The sequence below is a fragment of the Olea europaea genome, unplaced genomic scaffold, assembly GCF_002742605.1.
Source record: "Olea europaea var. sylvestris unplaced genomic scaffold, O_europaea_v1 scaffold572, whole genome shotgun sequence".
Classification (NCBI taxonomy): domain Eukaryota; kingdom Viridiplantae; phylum Streptophyta; class Magnoliopsida; order Lamiales; family Oleaceae; genus Olea; species Olea europaea.
Genome location: NW_019264058.1, coordinates 328,436 through 346,310, shown reverse-complemented (window position 1 = coordinate 346,310; position 17,875 = coordinate 328,436). Strand labels below are relative to the sequence as shown.

General features: G+C 33.5%; 1 protein-coding gene across 2 annotated transcripts; it reads right to left on the bottom strand.

The window, feature by feature from the left end:
* Positions 1–3,342: 3,342 nt before the first annotated feature.
* Positions 3,343–11,030, bottom strand: LOC111389261. Of its 2 annotated transcripts, none has more exons than XM_023014170.1 (9): positions 10,876–11,030; positions 10,434–10,766; positions 9,826–9,877; positions 9,659–9,704; positions 8,262–8,343; positions 8,015–8,159; positions 7,828–7,930; positions 5,494–5,560; positions 3,343–4,223 (listed from the first exon to the last, which is right to left on the bottom strand). In XM_023014170.1, exons 2-9 carry the CDS (start codon positions 10,623–10,625, stop codon positions 3,657–3,659), a joined length of 1,254 nt encoding a protein of 417 aa, XP_022869938.1. In that variant the 5' UTR covers positions 10,626–10,766; positions 10,876–11,030; the 3' UTR covers positions 3,343–3,656. The 2 variants fall into 2 exon arrangements, with proteins under 2 accessions (XP_022869938.1, XP_022869939.1); XM_023014171.1 differs by having other exon boundaries at positions 10,864–11,014.
* Between the last annotated feature and the right edge of the window lie 6,845 nt (positions 11,031–17,875).

The following is a 17,875-nucleotide window of genomic DNA, read 5'->3' as shown; positions in this document are numbered from 1 at the left end:
CTCTCTCTCTCTCTCTCTCTCTTTTATCTTTCTCTTTCTCTATTTCACGTGTGAATTTTTGGTGTGGTAAAATGTGGGATTCTAGCCTACTATTTATAGGTGTAGACTAGAGTAGAAGATAGGTCTTATCCTAACCAAAAGATTTTTACTTGATTTGTACTAGGCCTTTTGTTGTTATCAAAAAGAAAATAGAGAGTTGGTTTGTTATCCAATGCATGCCAACGTGAAGAAACATGATAGCTAAATGAGACATCAACTTTTCAAACTCTAATATGATTACATCAAAGATATCTTCTATCATAAATTATGAAATCGGCAGCTAGCTTTTGACTTTGTTTAATATATTCATTCTTTGTACACATACATGGCTGTTTTGAAAAATCATCTAAATTCAAATGAGTTTGAGACTATCTACAATACTATATTTGCAAATAGAAAATTTATTTGCCATCACTTATCTATTATAATATAGTTTATCTTCCAAAATAAATGCTCCAAAATAATTAAAATTCTATCTTATTTTAATAAATATTATGTTTAAACAAGAGGTAGCCTAATTAGTCAGCACTGCCTAGAATATTTAATTAAAGGGAATTATATTAGTTCTTAATTCTAGTTAATCTTGTTTCATTATTCCATGACGGCTTTTCCCGTAAAATGCCTCAATCCAGTATAATCTACAGTTATTTTTCCCTTATCTAAACATCACGTGGAGTCTATCAACTCATAAAGTCAAGTGATTAAATAATACTTAAATAATCAATCCCTAAAATCAAGGAAACCTACCCTTCTTTTTTTCCAAAATCAAAGCAAATAATTATTAAAATAAACCTACTTCTTTTTATTCACAACCATTTCCATACGTACACCATATAAAATCAAGACAATTCCATATACACGTGTCAACATCACATCTTCCTTCCAAGTTTTAATTGAATTTGAAAACCAATTTCTTCAAATCGAAATTTCTTGGTGCTGGGTTATCCAAATCGACTATTTCTCGAGCCTAAAATTCATAATTAATTACTGGCTATCCAACGAGTATAATATTAATATACTTATATTTACTCTATCGAAATTTAATTATTTGACTCAAAGTATAAGAATTTAAAATATATTACCTCTTAGTCCCTCAACTTTTGAAATAATATAATATAGATATTAAATAAATTTTTATCAAAAAAAAAAAAATATATATATATATATATTTTGGGATGTTACAAAAATACTATGAGGCTTTCGGATCGAACTCTATGTTAAATCTTGCGGGATGGACCGTTAGGTCAAAGATGTTAAATCCTACGGAGTGGACCGTTTGGTCAAATATGTTAAATCCTACGGGATGTGAGGATTCTTAAGCTCTAAATATAAGAAATGTTGGTATATTATGTCGGTTTTATATTTATATCATGTGAATAAGAATGTGTACGTATTCTTACCGAGTGTTTTCAAAATACTCACTCTTACAGTACCTTTCAAATGAGAACGGGTTGTTTGGACACGTAGAAGATTGAACGAATGATGCTTATAGGGCCGCCAAGTAAATTTTCAAGAAAATATAATTGTCCAACTTTTATTTGAAGAACATCTTCATATTGAAATTTGTGCACATTGTTTAATAGTTATTTTTATGCATTTTCAACACTTAATGAAAGTGATATTTCCTCTTAGATTAGATAATGAAAATGAAAAAGATTTCGAGGCGTTACATCTTGTCTCTTAAAGTAGTTGGAAAGTACCTTTGAAGCACTATCACTTTAAATTGTGTCCATGTAAGGTTGCACTATTGCTCTTCGTTGCTGGATCTAGTAGTCATCTCCTACCAATAACTTACTCATTTCTCCATCATAAATACTGCAAAAAGGATTTTCTGTACGTCAGTGCATTCCATAAATCAGAAGATACGTTTAAGATGGCCGAGCCATTCTTCAATAGCGAGTGGATCAGAGCCACCTTTAAACACATATGCATCTTGCGAAACTATTTTATAATCGAAGACGATCCAAACCTGCCTCGCGGTTGTTGAGGTGGTTGTTGCTGCGATATCTCTCATAGTAGCCGGTAATTCTTGTGCTAATTTAGATGTCATCTAATCCTTAAATATGGGGATCGTATACTAGATGCCATTCAAGTTAATCCAACTAACCCGATATAGCTGACAATGATAGAATACTAGAATATATATAATGTTGTCACTATTCAATATATTCTTACTGCTTCCAATAAATTTGGGTAAATGGGCTTTACAATTTTATTTTATTTTTTGAAGTGGGTTTGCAATATTACTTTTAGTCTTGTTGATTTGAATACGAGCAACTAAAATGACTTTTAAATGATAAGGGAAGTCACAAGATGACCGCTTAAATCACAGGCTTGTCTCTTAGACAATTCAGATCATTTTAACAAAGTCTTTCAATCGTGCAAATACGTAAATCAAGAAAACTCAAACAATGAATATCCATTTAACTAATTTATTTATTTTATGCTGAAGTAGGACTCAAATCTCAACCATTAATAATATGTAAGAAATCATAGCATTAACATATTGAAACCATCTTGAAATTTAAATATTTTTTTCTAAACGAAATTTAAAGTAAATAAGTTTGAATTTTTTATTGGTTAAAGAAAACTAACATCACTCTCTCTCTCTCTCTCTCTCTCTCTCTCTCTCTCTCTCACACACACACACACACACACACTACTTGGAAATTATAAACATATGCCATTAGTTGTACATATAAAACAACTTTAGTTAATTCAAAAACAAAATTTATAATTATAAATTAATAACAAGTTAATTTTTTAGTTGGGACTTCCAAAAACACTCCAACATAAGGATACATCAACGTGATGATAAGCTAGCGTTAGACTTATTATTTTTATTATTCTTTTTATTTTTGTAATCTCGTATGCTTAGACAATTTATCCATTTCTTGTTCAAAATTTAATCTTAGAATATGCTACTCTCTTCCATGTCTTGGTACGTATCACTTAAAGAGAGCTTTATAATCATATCACATGTGATATAGTTGAATTTGAAATTAGACTTCAATCTCGTAATTTTTTTCCTGAGTCGGTGGGTTTTCTTCAAAAAGAATCAATATCTCATGCAATTGATTTCTTTTTCTTATTTGCATTGCTTGACTTGGCAGGTTAATCTTGTTGGAAAAGATGTCACCATTGCGTACTGTCATTCTTGATATGTTTTTTTTTTTTTTTTGGGTACAATACCAGTGTTAAGAGATTGAAATTGTCTAAAATTATCAAATTCTTGTGTACTTCAAACTGAATAGAGAGATTGTACTTATCTGTGCATTCGAGTCTCCTGACAATTCAAGAAGGTGAAGGAAGCTTTCCTGTCGAGAGCATTTTAAATAATTATCCATCATCGACAATTTTTGAAGACAGTGCATGCATGTTATTCTAAACTGGTATTAGGCAGACTACCACCACTACACTTTATACAGCCACACAAGTATTCGGAAATGGAATCAACAAACACCTTTCATTCACTAGAATCATTTTTCTCCCCTTTTACACCTATATATATAAAGAAGATGACATTTTTTCCTATTTTTTGAGTTTCGGAGGGGAGGACGGTTGGTCTAGAAACGAGGGATAAATGAACGATTTCGTAATACCTTATCCAACAACACTTAATGCCATGCAACTCCCGTTGCACTTGCCCTAGATTGAGCATCAGTCAGCGATACAGTCATGGCTCGTATCATCTGCTCCTCATAGCTCTCGGGAACTACGCGCTGGAAGGTGCGCTCATTTTCATCAACTTGGTGGAGTGCATCAGGCCTTCCTGCATCATTCAATTCATGAGAACCCGAATAGCTGGTTCCAACTTCAGCCACCTCAGATCTATTTTCGTCCCATTCTCCAGCATCCTGGGTCATCGCCAGCTGGATATCAAGTGATTCCACAACAGCACTCTCTGCAGGAAAATCATTTTCAGATTCTTGCTCCTCCCTATTAGGAAACCTGCTACATCCAGGCATCAAGCTATTCCCATGCATGTTCCCACCATAGCTATTGGACTCTCCGCTCAGTTGTTGACGCTCAGCAAGGGCTGCAATGGCACATGCAAGACCACCAGAAGGAGATGATAATCCAGCCACCGGGGCTATCATTGCTGAGGTGCTATGATCGTCTATCATATATTCTTCCGATGAAGCTGCGTCACTGTAGGGCAAATTTTGGGGTTGGCCAGTTTCCTATCACCACCACATTTGTATAACAAAGTAGTACAAGTCATTTATGTCACCAAAAAGCCGGAGGAGAAAATTAAAGATCAACCTAGACAACAATCTCGTAAAACAATACAAATATTGATCAGTTTCCAACACAGGTCTGAAAATAAATATTTCTGATCCATTCATTTGCACTAGCATTACATTGCAGAAGTACAAACGCAAGTTAACTACAATGGTTGTCATCTAGAAAACAGAAAATAAAAAAGAAGAAGCTTATCCTAAACCCAAAAGATACTGCTAATATCTTCTATTTCTTAACACTTTGGCATTGAAAAATATCTGTTGTTCCTGCTTGCTACACAAAGAATCAAACAACTGCCTTTGAGGATTCATGGTGAGATTATATGCTAATTGTGGGTTGTAAACTGCAAATATGTCAACCTTTCTTCCAAGTTTTACTTGATGAAGCAACCATCTTCTCAACATGTTTAGTTCTACAATCTTTTACTTGATTTTGGGATATATTAGGTGGTCTCCTTATCACTGAACAATTTCATAGGTCTAATACTTCAAATCTTCATTCTTCCAGCTATCTTCAACCAAAAAAATCACAAATACCTCATCCTACAAGTAGAAATTCTGCTGCAGAATTGCTCTTAGAAACCACAAACGTGTTATAATTCTACATGTTACCAAAACTACAGTCATAAATTGCTAAGTTGAGTAGAGCTTCTTCGACCAAACCAATCAACTTTAGTATAGCTTCGACTGGTAGATAATCACCTCATTTAAACATTCAATCCCTTTCTTGGAGTAACTTCAAATTATCTAATAGATTTGAAAATAAAATAAAAGGACATGACTTTACAAGCTTATCCTAATCCCAAAAGAGAGACTCCTAATTAAGCTTTTTTAGACATTGGCGGAAACTAGCTCTAATAACAAGACTTTACAAGCTTCTCCTAAACCCAAGACTCCTAAAAGTCTGGTGCAACAGAGATGACTAGGATTTAGAAAGATCTTCTATTTCTCCATGGTTTGGGATTATATTCAAGGTGTTAACACTTGGTGCCCTGATTTGGATACAAACACAAATGTGCTCAAACTTCAAAACATGCAAATCAGAGACAACATACAGTTCATTATTCATTTTGGAACCTTTTTACTTGACAAGCAGATCCAAGATTAACAAAATCAAAAGAGATTGCCCAATATAGTCTTCTTGGTGGCTTAAAGGCAACAATTTTCTAACACTACTGGTGAGATAAAAGTTAATCGGTCATATAATTACCTTAATAGACTGCCAAATGGCTTCCATAACCATTATTTCCTCCAGATCCAGGTCAAATTCATCCTCACTGCATTTAGTCAGAATGTAAGTAATTGAATAGGACATGGCATCCAAATTATCTACTAAGAATCACAGGAACAGCTCTTGCTAATCCACCAATTAACTGATAAAAAAACATTCTGAGTGCAATACAATATGATAATGGAACTTGCATCAGATCACATCAAAACATGAAATAAAATAATGTTAAGATAATATATGACAAATAATTCGGATGTAGAGTGTTTCTGTATAACTGCTTTCAGCAACCAATATAACTTTACCAATAATATTCGTCCTCTGTAGCACAGTATGTCCGACACACGTGTCTGTATCGGTGCATCATAGCATTCGTCAACCCAAATTGTTAGAACAACAAAGAAATCTGCTTAAAGAATGATGCAAAGCAAAATGAATCCTCAGTGTAAGGCTTAGTCATACATTGCATGATTAATTGACACCTTTTGTTTGCTGGACTCAAAATATATTGTGCCTCTTATATCAAAAAACAAGGTATCCATAATTAGACTAGGCTTTGATACTGTTAGCAAAGAAGAACATTGCATCAAGACATCACAAATTTTTCAAGCATGTATAAAATGCATACATACATGGTGCTCTAATAATTAATTTCAGCATGTTAATCTAAATAATGAGGTTTCCAGTGATTAGCTTCTTTTCATGCCCCGAAATGCTGATTATAATGGCAAAACGAAATATTAAAAGAGAGCTTCTCAATGTTCTAATATATTTACAAGTTAAAAGTGTGTGTACATGCTTATGCTTAAGTTCTAAGTGTGGGTATTTGCATATTGTTAACTTACTAACCCCCAATGTGACAAAAATTAACAAAACTCCTTTTTTCTTAAATAAATTTTCAACTACACATTCTCATAATAAAATATTCTTAGCGTAAACCCAAAACTTTTTTTGTACTTTTTAACCACACGTCCTCCAAAAATCCATATTTCAAAACTCATTAAAAAAAAAGAAAAAAGAAAAAAGAAAAAGCAAACTCTTTTTAGTGGTTTTCAAGCATGGGCTAAATAAATGTGAAAGGAAAACATTTACCCATTTTATAGAACATATAATGTTGAGGCCATATTGATTTACTACCATTACTTTATAATTTTGATTTATGAACAAATGAAAGAACTTATAATTAGAGAACTTGCAAATCTGCACTTGAGCCAATCTATCACAAGCCTAGGGTGTGTTTGAGCCCCATTGTTTGCAATAGTAATTTTTCAGAGAATGTGTGGTTAACAAGTAAGAAAATATTTTGAATTTACGTATAAAATTATTTTATAAGAAAATGTGTGGTTAAAAAGGAGTTTTTATATAAGGGGGCTTAAATAAGTACTTAACATCTGAATCCCTCACCTGGGAGTGGAAAATTGGAACAAAAGATTCATAGAATGATTTATTAGTCTAGATTAGAAATAACTGGCATGGTTGCTATTCCCATTGACAAAGGAAAGATCAAAGAGAAAAGGTGAATTTTGAATTTGATGTCACAGTCCAGCCAACTACCTATTGATAAGTTTCACCAGTGATTCAATTCCTTTTAAACAAAACACGCATCATAATATGACAATAGTTCTTGCATATATGAAATGTGAACTAATCTGATGAAATGTTCAAACATCATTCAGGCTACAAACATGAGATTTTCTCTAGAACTTCTTCAGTTTGGTTATGAACTTCCCTTTCTCAGTTGACGAATAGAAATGAACTCTGTATGTAAAAACGAATCAGAATCAACATTAACAATAGCATAGTGGGTTGACGGGTTGGACCAACCCAGATCTGATCCAATCCATTGTTCGATATAACACATATTTCAACCCAAATCTGACTCAGCCCTACCTCAATATACATGTGGTTAAGGTTAGCAAACGAACAAAAATAATAAAACAACATATTCACAACTGATACCGGCAAACTTGACTACTTCACTGTTTGACTTCAACCTTGCTGTTACAGTTGATTCAACTATTTCACAATTAGCATGTAAGAATAATGTACAAGAATCAGCTGTAACAATTCTAGGAAAGCTACTACAAAAACCAGATAGTTTCTTCGTAGCAAAATGTTTTTTAAGAACAATTAAAAGGATAAAGAATTTCTATACAATTCACTTTTGGAACTTTTATGACTCAGCCAGTTGTCTAAAACCAAAACATCATTGTTTCAACTACAATTCCACACGAAGAAAGGTAAATGAATCAAGTGGTAAAATGATATCAGTAAAGTAAGCATATACAGAACTACAAAGCAAAGAAAATTGTCTACCTAGTTTGCCTCGGGCGTGGAGATGGTCTTATTGCTGGAGCAGCACATAATTCCTGAGAGATAACAATTTCCTCGCCTTCTACAGCAGAACTAAACGATTGGGCTGCAGATGGAAAACAAAATAAGAAAAGTGCTCATATTCAAAGCAAGTAACCTACAGTGGGAAACTGAGGCTCATATCTGATACCTGGGTTGGAGCAATAATCAACTTCATTTGGTTCTCTGATACTGCTGGAGGATCTGAGTTCTTTTCGTTTCAGCATCCTTTCCTCTTCATCCTGAATTTCTTGCTGCCTCATCCTTATTTGGGCTTCTATAAGTCGTTGTTCTTCCTATAAGCTTAAGTTATGAGAACAAATTGCATTGCAGCCAGACTGCCATCTGAAACCTCAAAAAATGAAATTAAATGAGCTAACAAGAGCGATAAGCCTTACAATTTGCTCCAAACCTTTCTCCTCCTTTGTCTTAACACCTTGATACTCCACAGCGTAATTTGAGGTTTTACAGAAGGGACATCTTTGATGGTTAAGGATAGCACAAACCCAAAAGCAAGGCAAACAGAATATAGATGAAAACAACCAAAGAAACACACACATACACTGATACTTGAACTCGGGTGCGGGTGTCAGATTCAAGTAAGTTTCTAGGAATCGGATCCATCTTATTTTAAAAATTAAGATATGGAGATACGGTTAAAAAGGATCTAAATTTTGGATACGGGTACAGAGATACGTATTACAAATTATTTTTTATTTTTTTTATTTTTTATTTTTAATGACAGAATAATACCAAAATAACAAAGAGAAAAACGATTTAATTAAATCAAATAACCACAATATTAAAGCAAAATAGTAAATTACCACAATACAAATGTTTCATATAATGATAAAATCCAAATTCAAACAAAACACAATTCAAAATAAGATAAATCTGTCGTTTATGTAAGGAATAATTTTCTGGTGCAATTTTTGAAAAGGGAAGCTAAAACGTCTGATTACAATTGCGAGAGTAATTAGAAAAGGAATTTTGCTTCCCAATTTTGGAAAAGGAAATTAATTCCAATTGATTCATGGACCATTTATTCACCAATTTTGAAAGTGGAAACTAAAACGTTAAAAGAATTTTGCTTGATTCCTAGACCATTTAATCACAGAAATTTTGCTTCCCAATTAGAATTGTTAATGTATGAAACCACCTAAGCAGCATGTATCAATTAATAGACTTTGAAACCACCAAATTTCCTAATTTCATTAACTCTATTCTTTGGGCTTCACAAAAGCCCATTTAAGTCTTTCTCCAAAACCTATTGTCTTCTCCAAGTTCTCATCTTCTGTTTTGTCTTTCCCTTCTTCAGAAAATTTTTGCAGATGTTGCTGCCTATCATGATCCCGTCCATAAATTTCTGAATATTACTATCACAATGCTCAAAATGAATGAGTTTGTTGCTGCCACAAACGTAAGCCAGAAGCATCCCGTGTCCGAGTGCACAACCACATGCTCCACCGTCCGCCGCCTTTGCCCTTTTGCTGCCGTGTCCCATTGCACAACCAAGGATTTGATCCGTGTCAGTATCCGTGTCATGTCATGTCGACACGGATGCTTCTCCATTTTTTAAGAGTTTGAGCATCATAGATACATAACCATCTTGCAAACTTTTTATTTCTCCTCTTGATGTAACTCTTGAGATAGGCTTTATGCCTCCCAATTTGTATAAGTTTGGGTACGAGCCTAACAACTTCTACTTAGAAGGATTTCATATAAAAAAGACACAAACAAACAAACTTTTTGATCAAAACAATGCATAAAGCAAACTGATAAAAATCAAGGATACTGGGTTGGCCGGGTAGAATTAGGTGTCTTCATCTGCAAAAAGCATTCTGCGATGGAAACAAAGAAGACAAACCTAATCATTTGAACCAAAATGTTCAAGGCTTTCATTATTTAGAATGACTACATATTTATAACTAAATACAAATACTAAATCCACTGACCATATACCTGTACAAATGCCTTTCATGCAACATCTCGACCGATTGAGACTTGGATAATACTGAAAACATCCAGAATGATAAAAATATTGAAAGGGTTTGAACAAAAGAAAATATTCCAAGGGTGTCAACAGGTTAAAAACTTATACATTACGTGTTGTGAAATTTCAAAATTCTCCGTTCCTATCTCATAATTTTCCTTTTCCTACTGTGAAAAACAGATGAACCGAGCCAACCATCAAGTATGATACAAGTGAAAAGCTGAACAAACGTAATTCAATTAATATTCCACTCCGAAATACAAGCAAAAGTAAAAACACATTCCAATTTCTCTTTAGCATAATTAGAAGCCTAACCATAATTTCGAAATACAGTTCAGTTTTATTCTCTTTCCAGATACTTAACTAATTCGCCATGAGAGTTTCCTTTTCCATTCCTGAATAAGTCAGAAACCCATAAGTGCCTATTAAAACCATTCCAAAAAGAATACATAACTAAGCACATATATCGACAGGTTTTTTCAGGAACCAACTTTTAAATTTAGACAAGAAAATTATGTCAACTACATAGTAAAGGTTGGAAAAGTAGGAACTTGAAGGCTGAGACAGAAAAACGGACCAAGAAGCAAATAGGACATTCTTCAAGATCACTGCCACATTCATCATCGCCAGGGTAACAAGGTGCCAGCTTGGAGTCCAGAATGAGCTTCCTAAGCTTCTTGTGGTCCACATCTTTGTGCTGATACAACCCTTGAGGCCTAGTGTACTTCTCATCCACCACTTGTCTCCTACTCCCCAATTTATTCCCCATATCCACTAACCGGTTTATCTTTTCCTATACAGAAACAGTATTCACAAAAATAACAAGATTTCACTAGAATAACATAACGTGTTTTTCACTGTCCCTGAATGAGGATGCCCAAAATTTGCAACAGAAACATCCGGAAACATCCTGCATAACAAAGAAACAAAAATCAAATTCATCAATTTTTAGGGAAAAAAAGGGGGGAACAGTGCCCGAGTGATAAAAATCAATAAGGAAAATGAACCTCGAACGAAACCTTAGAGGAAAAATAGTGTGAGGAGTTCGAGAGAGAGACAAACGGTGGATTCAGTGTGTGGAGGAAGGGATTGTAAGATTGGAGAGATCTCGATCACAGCGTTCTCTCTGTTGATTTCTATTTTTGTGTGCGTATCAATCGACATTTATGTTTATAATAGAACAAAAATTACGATAATCTGATTCTCTCTTCTTTCGACGTGTGTTCGCTTTCATGTAAAAAAAAAATAATAATAATAATAATAATAAATAAATAATAAAAAAATATATATATAGAAAACTAAATTTAAAATTAAAAAAATTAATTAAATTTTTTTTTCAAAAAAAAAAAATTGATTCTTTTCTCGAAACAAATTTTATAATTGATTGACCAAATTGGAGCCTTTTTCTAAGTTCACAGGGACCCTTTGGGCTCTCTAATTAATTTGTGTTGTGAACTGCCCAAACATTATCATTTTTATTATGCTTCCTTTATTTTATTTTTTACTCTTTGCCTCGTCATTCGTATTATTGGACAAGACATGAAATGGGAGGGTCAAAAATATTGCAATTGGATTCCGATCATGACTAAGTTGAAAGTATTGTCCCTAACACAAACAAGATTGAAGTACTTGCGCGTACCATGAAGTAGGCATAATGTAGACAATCGATCATCCATCGATTCTTGTGCAAATCCATCGAGATAGGGCAATCAACAAGAAGTGGAAGAAAGTTATCCCCAATACCTCGACCCACATAGTCATCTTCCACCGGAGTTAAATTTTGAATAAAGTCTATAATGTTGTCGACGCCATGGACGATGTTGAAAGAGGAGTCACAACGGGAAGCCAAGCAAGAGAGGGAGAAGGTAAAACGTTGGCCTTTTATAATTTTGTTGGGTCATTTTTTTTTTTTTTAAATATTGGGCTTTTCAGTTTTCATTTGGATTTGGACTTGTAGTTTAAAAAAAAAAAGGAAAAATTTCATATGCAAGATATTACGTATGACCAATTTCAAAATTAAGCCCTTGTTTGAGCCCCATTTTAACTGAAATGATGCATTTTTAAATAGTGATTGATGGAGAATGTGTGATTAAAAAAAAAAGGTTTGCATGTAATATTATTTTTATTGCAGAATGTGTGGTTGAAAATGAGTTTTGAAAAAATAAATTTTTGAAAGAATGGGGCTCAAACAAGGACTAAAAAATGAAGTTTAAAATTTTAAAAATCAGATATTAGTTAAATTTATTTATGAAATGAATAATTAAATTTATATTTTATTAATTAAATATATTAAGGTTACATTTATATATAATTTGATTACAAATTATCAAATTAATTAGTCATAACTTATTTCTTGTCCACAAATAAAATTTTTTATGGGTCACAAGTTAAAAATTTTATAATTCACAGTTTATTTATCGATTACAAATAAAAAATTTATAGGTCACTATTTATTTGTAGGTCACGGGTCACAAATTTTATAAATCACAACTTATTACGCAATCACAAATTATCAGATTATTAATCACAAAATAACAACCTTTTAGGTCACAAATTATATATTTTCATTGGTCACACATTAACCAATTTATTAATTACAATCAACTAAATAATTTGTAACCACCACCTCACCATTACATTCATTAGCACCACCCGCCACCTCATGACAACAATACAATCATCTCAAACAAATCAACACCTACTAGCAAAAATCATCACTACTTTACAGCCACCGCAACGGCAGTGACGATGACAAAAATAATTGGTCACAACCAGCACTGGGCACTTCACCATCACGACAACACCACTATCGCCAATACCATCACCTTCTCACCACCACCACCAGCGATTCAGCCCCGCCACCACCACAAACAAACCTTTAGTCTCTACCACACCAAAACCACAATCCTCACCCAAAAAAAATAAAATCCTCAAAGATAAACCCATCAACACGACCACCACCTATGTAACCAACGATTCAACTGCGAAACATATCACACGCTAACAAAGAAACATAGATCTCGCGCAAATAAAGAAACATAGTGGAAAAACGTCGCTGCATGCTACCAACGCAAGATGCAGCACTACCCCATCGTGTAGGCCCTCAAGATCGTCGTTGCCGCTACATGTTACCATCAAAATCGTTGTTATCACTTCCTGCTACCAACCAGATTGCCGTTGTTGCTTCATGCTACCAACCAGATCTCATTGTCGCTTCATGCTACCAACACTGCCTATCCGTTAGAAAGCGCCGCTGCCATAGCGTGCTTCCAACTACAACGTCATCGTCACTTCATGCTACCAACACTTCATGGCCTCTCATCGCATGCTCGCCACCATGTGCAACCCTCATCGCAGGCGAGAGGTTAAAGAGAAGGTAGGAAGTTTAGAGAGAGAGAGAGAGAAGGGAGAGAAATAATTAGGATTTGGGATTGAAATTGTGTACGATAATTTAATTAATTTTTGAGTTGTTATATGTAGAAAAAATATTTATTTTAATATATTAATTAATTATAGAAATTCTGATTTTGAAAAAAGAAACATGACCTATAATTTATGAACTGAGATCTCCAAATCTCTTGATCCCTGTAATATCCACACACAAAAAAAAACAAAAAAAAAACTATATAAATTATACAATTACGAGGGTGTTTGAATATCATTTTTTCCTAAAATACATTTTCATCTTTTTTTTTCAACCACAAATTCTTCATTGAAATCATATTACACGCAAAAAAAAATTTCCCCTAAAATACTATTCCAAAATACATTATTAAAAAGGAATGAGGCTCAAACACACCCTACATATTACAAAAACCACAAAAAAATCAAAACAATCCCCCACCTCTATGCTCAGCCACTTCTCCAATCCTGACGCGCCTCCCTTGGCCACTGCACCAGCTTGCATCGGCAATGACCACTTGCCCTTTGGCCCCTCCACCTTCAATTCTGCCGGCGAGACTTTTGGTAAGTCAGTGCCTATTTTTTTTTTTTTTGTTGGTTTTTGTTGTTTTAAGTATTTTATACTTTAATAATTGATGAGATATGAATTATGAGTTTTGAGTTTTGATTTATATGTTATTTGAGAATATGTTAACTGTGAATTGTGATATTAAAAATTAATTTGAATATTGTGAAATGTTAATATGTGATTTATAAAAATTGAAAATGAGAAATTGGAGAATTTATAACTTGTGATAAATTGGTGTTGGGAATTGGAAATTGAAACTTTAATTATATTTTAAAATGAATTTTAATTATCCTTGTTTAACGTTCAACTCTAATAATAATCATGAAATGATTTTTCAATTGAAACAAAAGTACCAACCTAGTTCTTCTAGTGGTGCATCTAATCTCGCCATTGCTTTTAGTCAAGCAAATACAATTTCTTAAACATTGATAATACAAAGAAGTCTCATATATCATGTATTTTATATTATTTTGAATTGTATTGAATTATAATTTGATATAAATCTATAATTTTTTTTACATTTTAAAGTATTTACATATAGATCGAAGAATTTTTAATATTATTTAATTTAATGTTAATGAACGACATTGTTATACGGCCTTTGACTGTCAACGGTCAACGATGAGTCGAAGTCCTGAATCCCGTCCCTGATAGAAGACACCAATAATTAATCACAATATTACCAAGCAATCAATCATATAAGTCATTGAGCAAATAACCTCATCCATCGCTATAAAATCCAAATGACTCGTATGATCTTAACATTCCCATGATTTTTTCAAGCATTACGAAAATTGTAGGACACATCTCGTGTGCATAACTTTTTTGACACATCGACATGCATTTCCTCCAACATAAATGAAACCCCATCCAAGGTAGAAAAAAAAATTGAACCATGAACATTATCATTACACTAGTATAGCACATTTGTTATTCTTATACTCTCTTCTTGAAAGAAAAGTAATGATTGATTCCACGCTCGAGAGGGACTTGAATAGAGGTGTGCCCAGCCTTTCTTTTTGCAGGACAATTGTTAATGGATCACAAGTGACTACCACGGTAGGTAAATTCAACAATATCAGTCCCTAAATAATATTTTTTTTCACTTTCTGAACTGATATAATTACAAAACATCATGGATAATTAACATCTTTAAAATCTTGGTTAGAACTGGTGGGGGTGTATAGCCAAATATATTTGGTAAAATTATAGACAAAAAATAACATAATACTTGTAACCATTTAAGGATTTAATTGAAGAACCCCAAATATCCAAGTAAATCAATTAAAGTATATTAGGGTTCGTACAAGTAGAAATAGGAAAGGAAAAAAAATGAATTACATGAAAAATTGGACAATTAAGTAGAATACTTAGATCTAGAGTAGATGTAGACAGAAAGCTAATTATTTTTTGTTACGGTTGATCAAGAAGATCATGTTGATTTTAAAATATGACTTGTATACTAGAGAGGCTTTTCAGCTGATGCATGAGTGTTTGTTTGGAGACATGATAAGTGAAGACAGGGACAGAGCTAGAAGAAAATAATTGTGGGGCAAATTTTATAAAATTTAAATTGCGTGGCAAAATTTGAAAATTATAAAGACTTTTTTGAAAATCTTGAAAAAACCTAGGCAAAATAACATATTTGAAACTTATTGTGGAGGCAGTGGGGTCTAAATCTGCCTCTGAGTAAAGAGAAGCCAATATAAGATATCGGTAAGTAGGTACCATCACCAATCAAAATCTCACTTGATCCCTTGTAGTTGAAGGGGAAAATTGTGATGACTTTACTGGAAATGGAGAATTTCTTGAGGAGTAAGTATTCTAAATTTTCTAAATACAAAATGGAAACCAAGAAGGCGTATTTCATAAGCCTTGGACATGACCATTAGTGTAAAAGGTGAGTTATTATATGGCTTTCTTTCTTTCAATTATTTCTCTCTGTTACTATTGAAACTAAGAGAATAGAGGAAGAATTGTAAATAACTTCTGTATTCTATGATAAATAATACTATACAAGAGCCATCCTTTTATAAGTGAAGGAGGCAAGCACAAAAGGTAAGTAACTAATACTAATTACACAAATCATGCTCTAATTATACAATTACACAAATCATGGAGATTGGGAGCCTTTGTGAAGATATCAGCAACTGATCGCTGAAGGAACTGACAAAAGGCGAAGTGTCCCTTTGATGAGTGCTCTACACTCGTGATATTTATGCCACTTAATTTATTATTTTGTTATCCTTGAGAGTGTTTTAGAACGTTTTAATGTGTGTTTTGATGTTGTGATGTATGGTGATGAAATTGGAGGAATTAAGCAAAATTGGAGAGAATGGGCCAAATTGTAAAAGATCCAAAGTTCGAGGACTAAAATGTAAATAATCAAAACTTGTATCGAACCTCTAATGAAGATCCGAGAGTGCTGGGCGTCAATTGGATGAGAAAAGATGTCAAAGGGATCAAATTTAGACAAAATATGAGTTAGCCTTCCAACGCATCTTAAATCACTTCAATCGGATATCAGACGAAGAAGTTATGACAAAAATACTGAAAGAGGCGAAAACTACCTTTTCCACCTGAAGTAGGCGTCGTGGCACCCATATTGGGACCCTGAAGCGTCCACGATGCTGAAAACAGCAATGAACGCGGAGCCGCATCGCCCGTCTTGGGCGCCAAGGCGCCACCTGTGCGGAAAAATGGGTTTTTTTTTTATATATTTTCAGAATCTTTTCTTGACACAACTCAATCCTAATTCATCCAAGAACTTCAAGATACTATAAATACCACTTAAAAAACCTATTTTCTGGAAGAATTGAAGGGACAAGATTGAAGAATTTAACCACACAATTTGAAGGAGGCAAAAATTGAAGACACGAAAAGAAATGAGGAACAACATCAAGGAAGAAGATTGAAGTTCTATAAAAAAGACTAGTTTTTTTTTTATCCTTTTTCTTATATTGTTTATTATAATTTGTATTATCTTCATTTATTACATCATGAATTAAACAAATTATCTCGGGGTTTGATGTAGCCGAATCGAGATTATGGTTTGAAAATTTTATAATTATTTCTTTGATTTTCCCACATATATTTAATTATATCATGATTTTAATGCTTTCAATTACTTGATCAATAATTGTATGAATAGATGCTAGTCAATTTTGGCACTCAAGAGAGAGAAATTTAGGCGTGATCATAAGATTAACACAATATAGGTTTTATGGGTTTCGAGAGAAAGTATAAAATCTGTGAAGCTTATTCCATAAAAGAATCGAGACTTTTATAAATTCTTGATTTTCAATTCGGAATAGAGATATTGAAATTAGAATCTAGGATTATTTTCTAGTCGACATTCGAGAGAGGGGAGAGAAATATATTAGGATTCTTGCTTTTAAATATGGAAAAATTAACTGGAATAATTGGAAATCGTTGAATCGCAATTGAGAGTAAGGTGAAATCAATCCCTAGGCCTTCTCATATTGATAATTTGCATTCATCAACTTTGTCACAACAAATCACATTACATCAGTTTAACACAATCATACAATCATCCGTTTATCTGAATAAAGTAGGAATTACACAATTATAATACTTAGTAAAAATTAAATTACAATCCCTGTGGATTCGAGACTCTTACTTCAATACTATATTACAAAACTTGATACCGTACACTTGCGGTTAAACCACGTTGCATAAAATACGTGGCACCATTCCTGAAGATGATGATGCAAAAAATGACAGTCGATCTCAATGTGTTTTGTGCGTTCATGAAGGCATCGTTATGAGCGATCTGGATAGCATAATGAATGTCACAATAAAGTAGAGTGCTAGAGGGCTGAGGAATACCCATATCTTGGAAAAGCCAATGAAGCCAAAGAAGTTCAAAAGTAGTGTCAGCAAGGGCTCGATACCCAGCCTCAGTGCTAGAGCGAGCAATAACAGTCTGTTTTTTACTCCGCCAAGAGATAAGGGAGTCACCAAGTAGAAAAAGAAAACTAGTGGTAGATCGACAATCAATAGGGTCCCCTGCCCAATCAGCATCAGAG

Bases quoted from the DNA above. Each gene is read 5' to 3' on its own strand.
- LOC111389261 (XM_023014170.1), bottom strand. From the start codon at position 10,625: ATGGGGAATAAATTGGGGAGTAGGAGACAAGTGGTGGATGAGAAGTAC. The intron at 9,705-9,825 runs GTATATGGTCAG...TTTCCATCGCAG, and splicing joins CATGAAAGGCATTTGTACAG to AATGCTTTTTGCAGATGAAG. The intron at 7,931-8,014 runs GTATCAGATATG...TTCCATCTGCAG, and splicing joins TGATTATTGCTCCAACCCAG to CCCAATCGTTTAGTTCTGCT.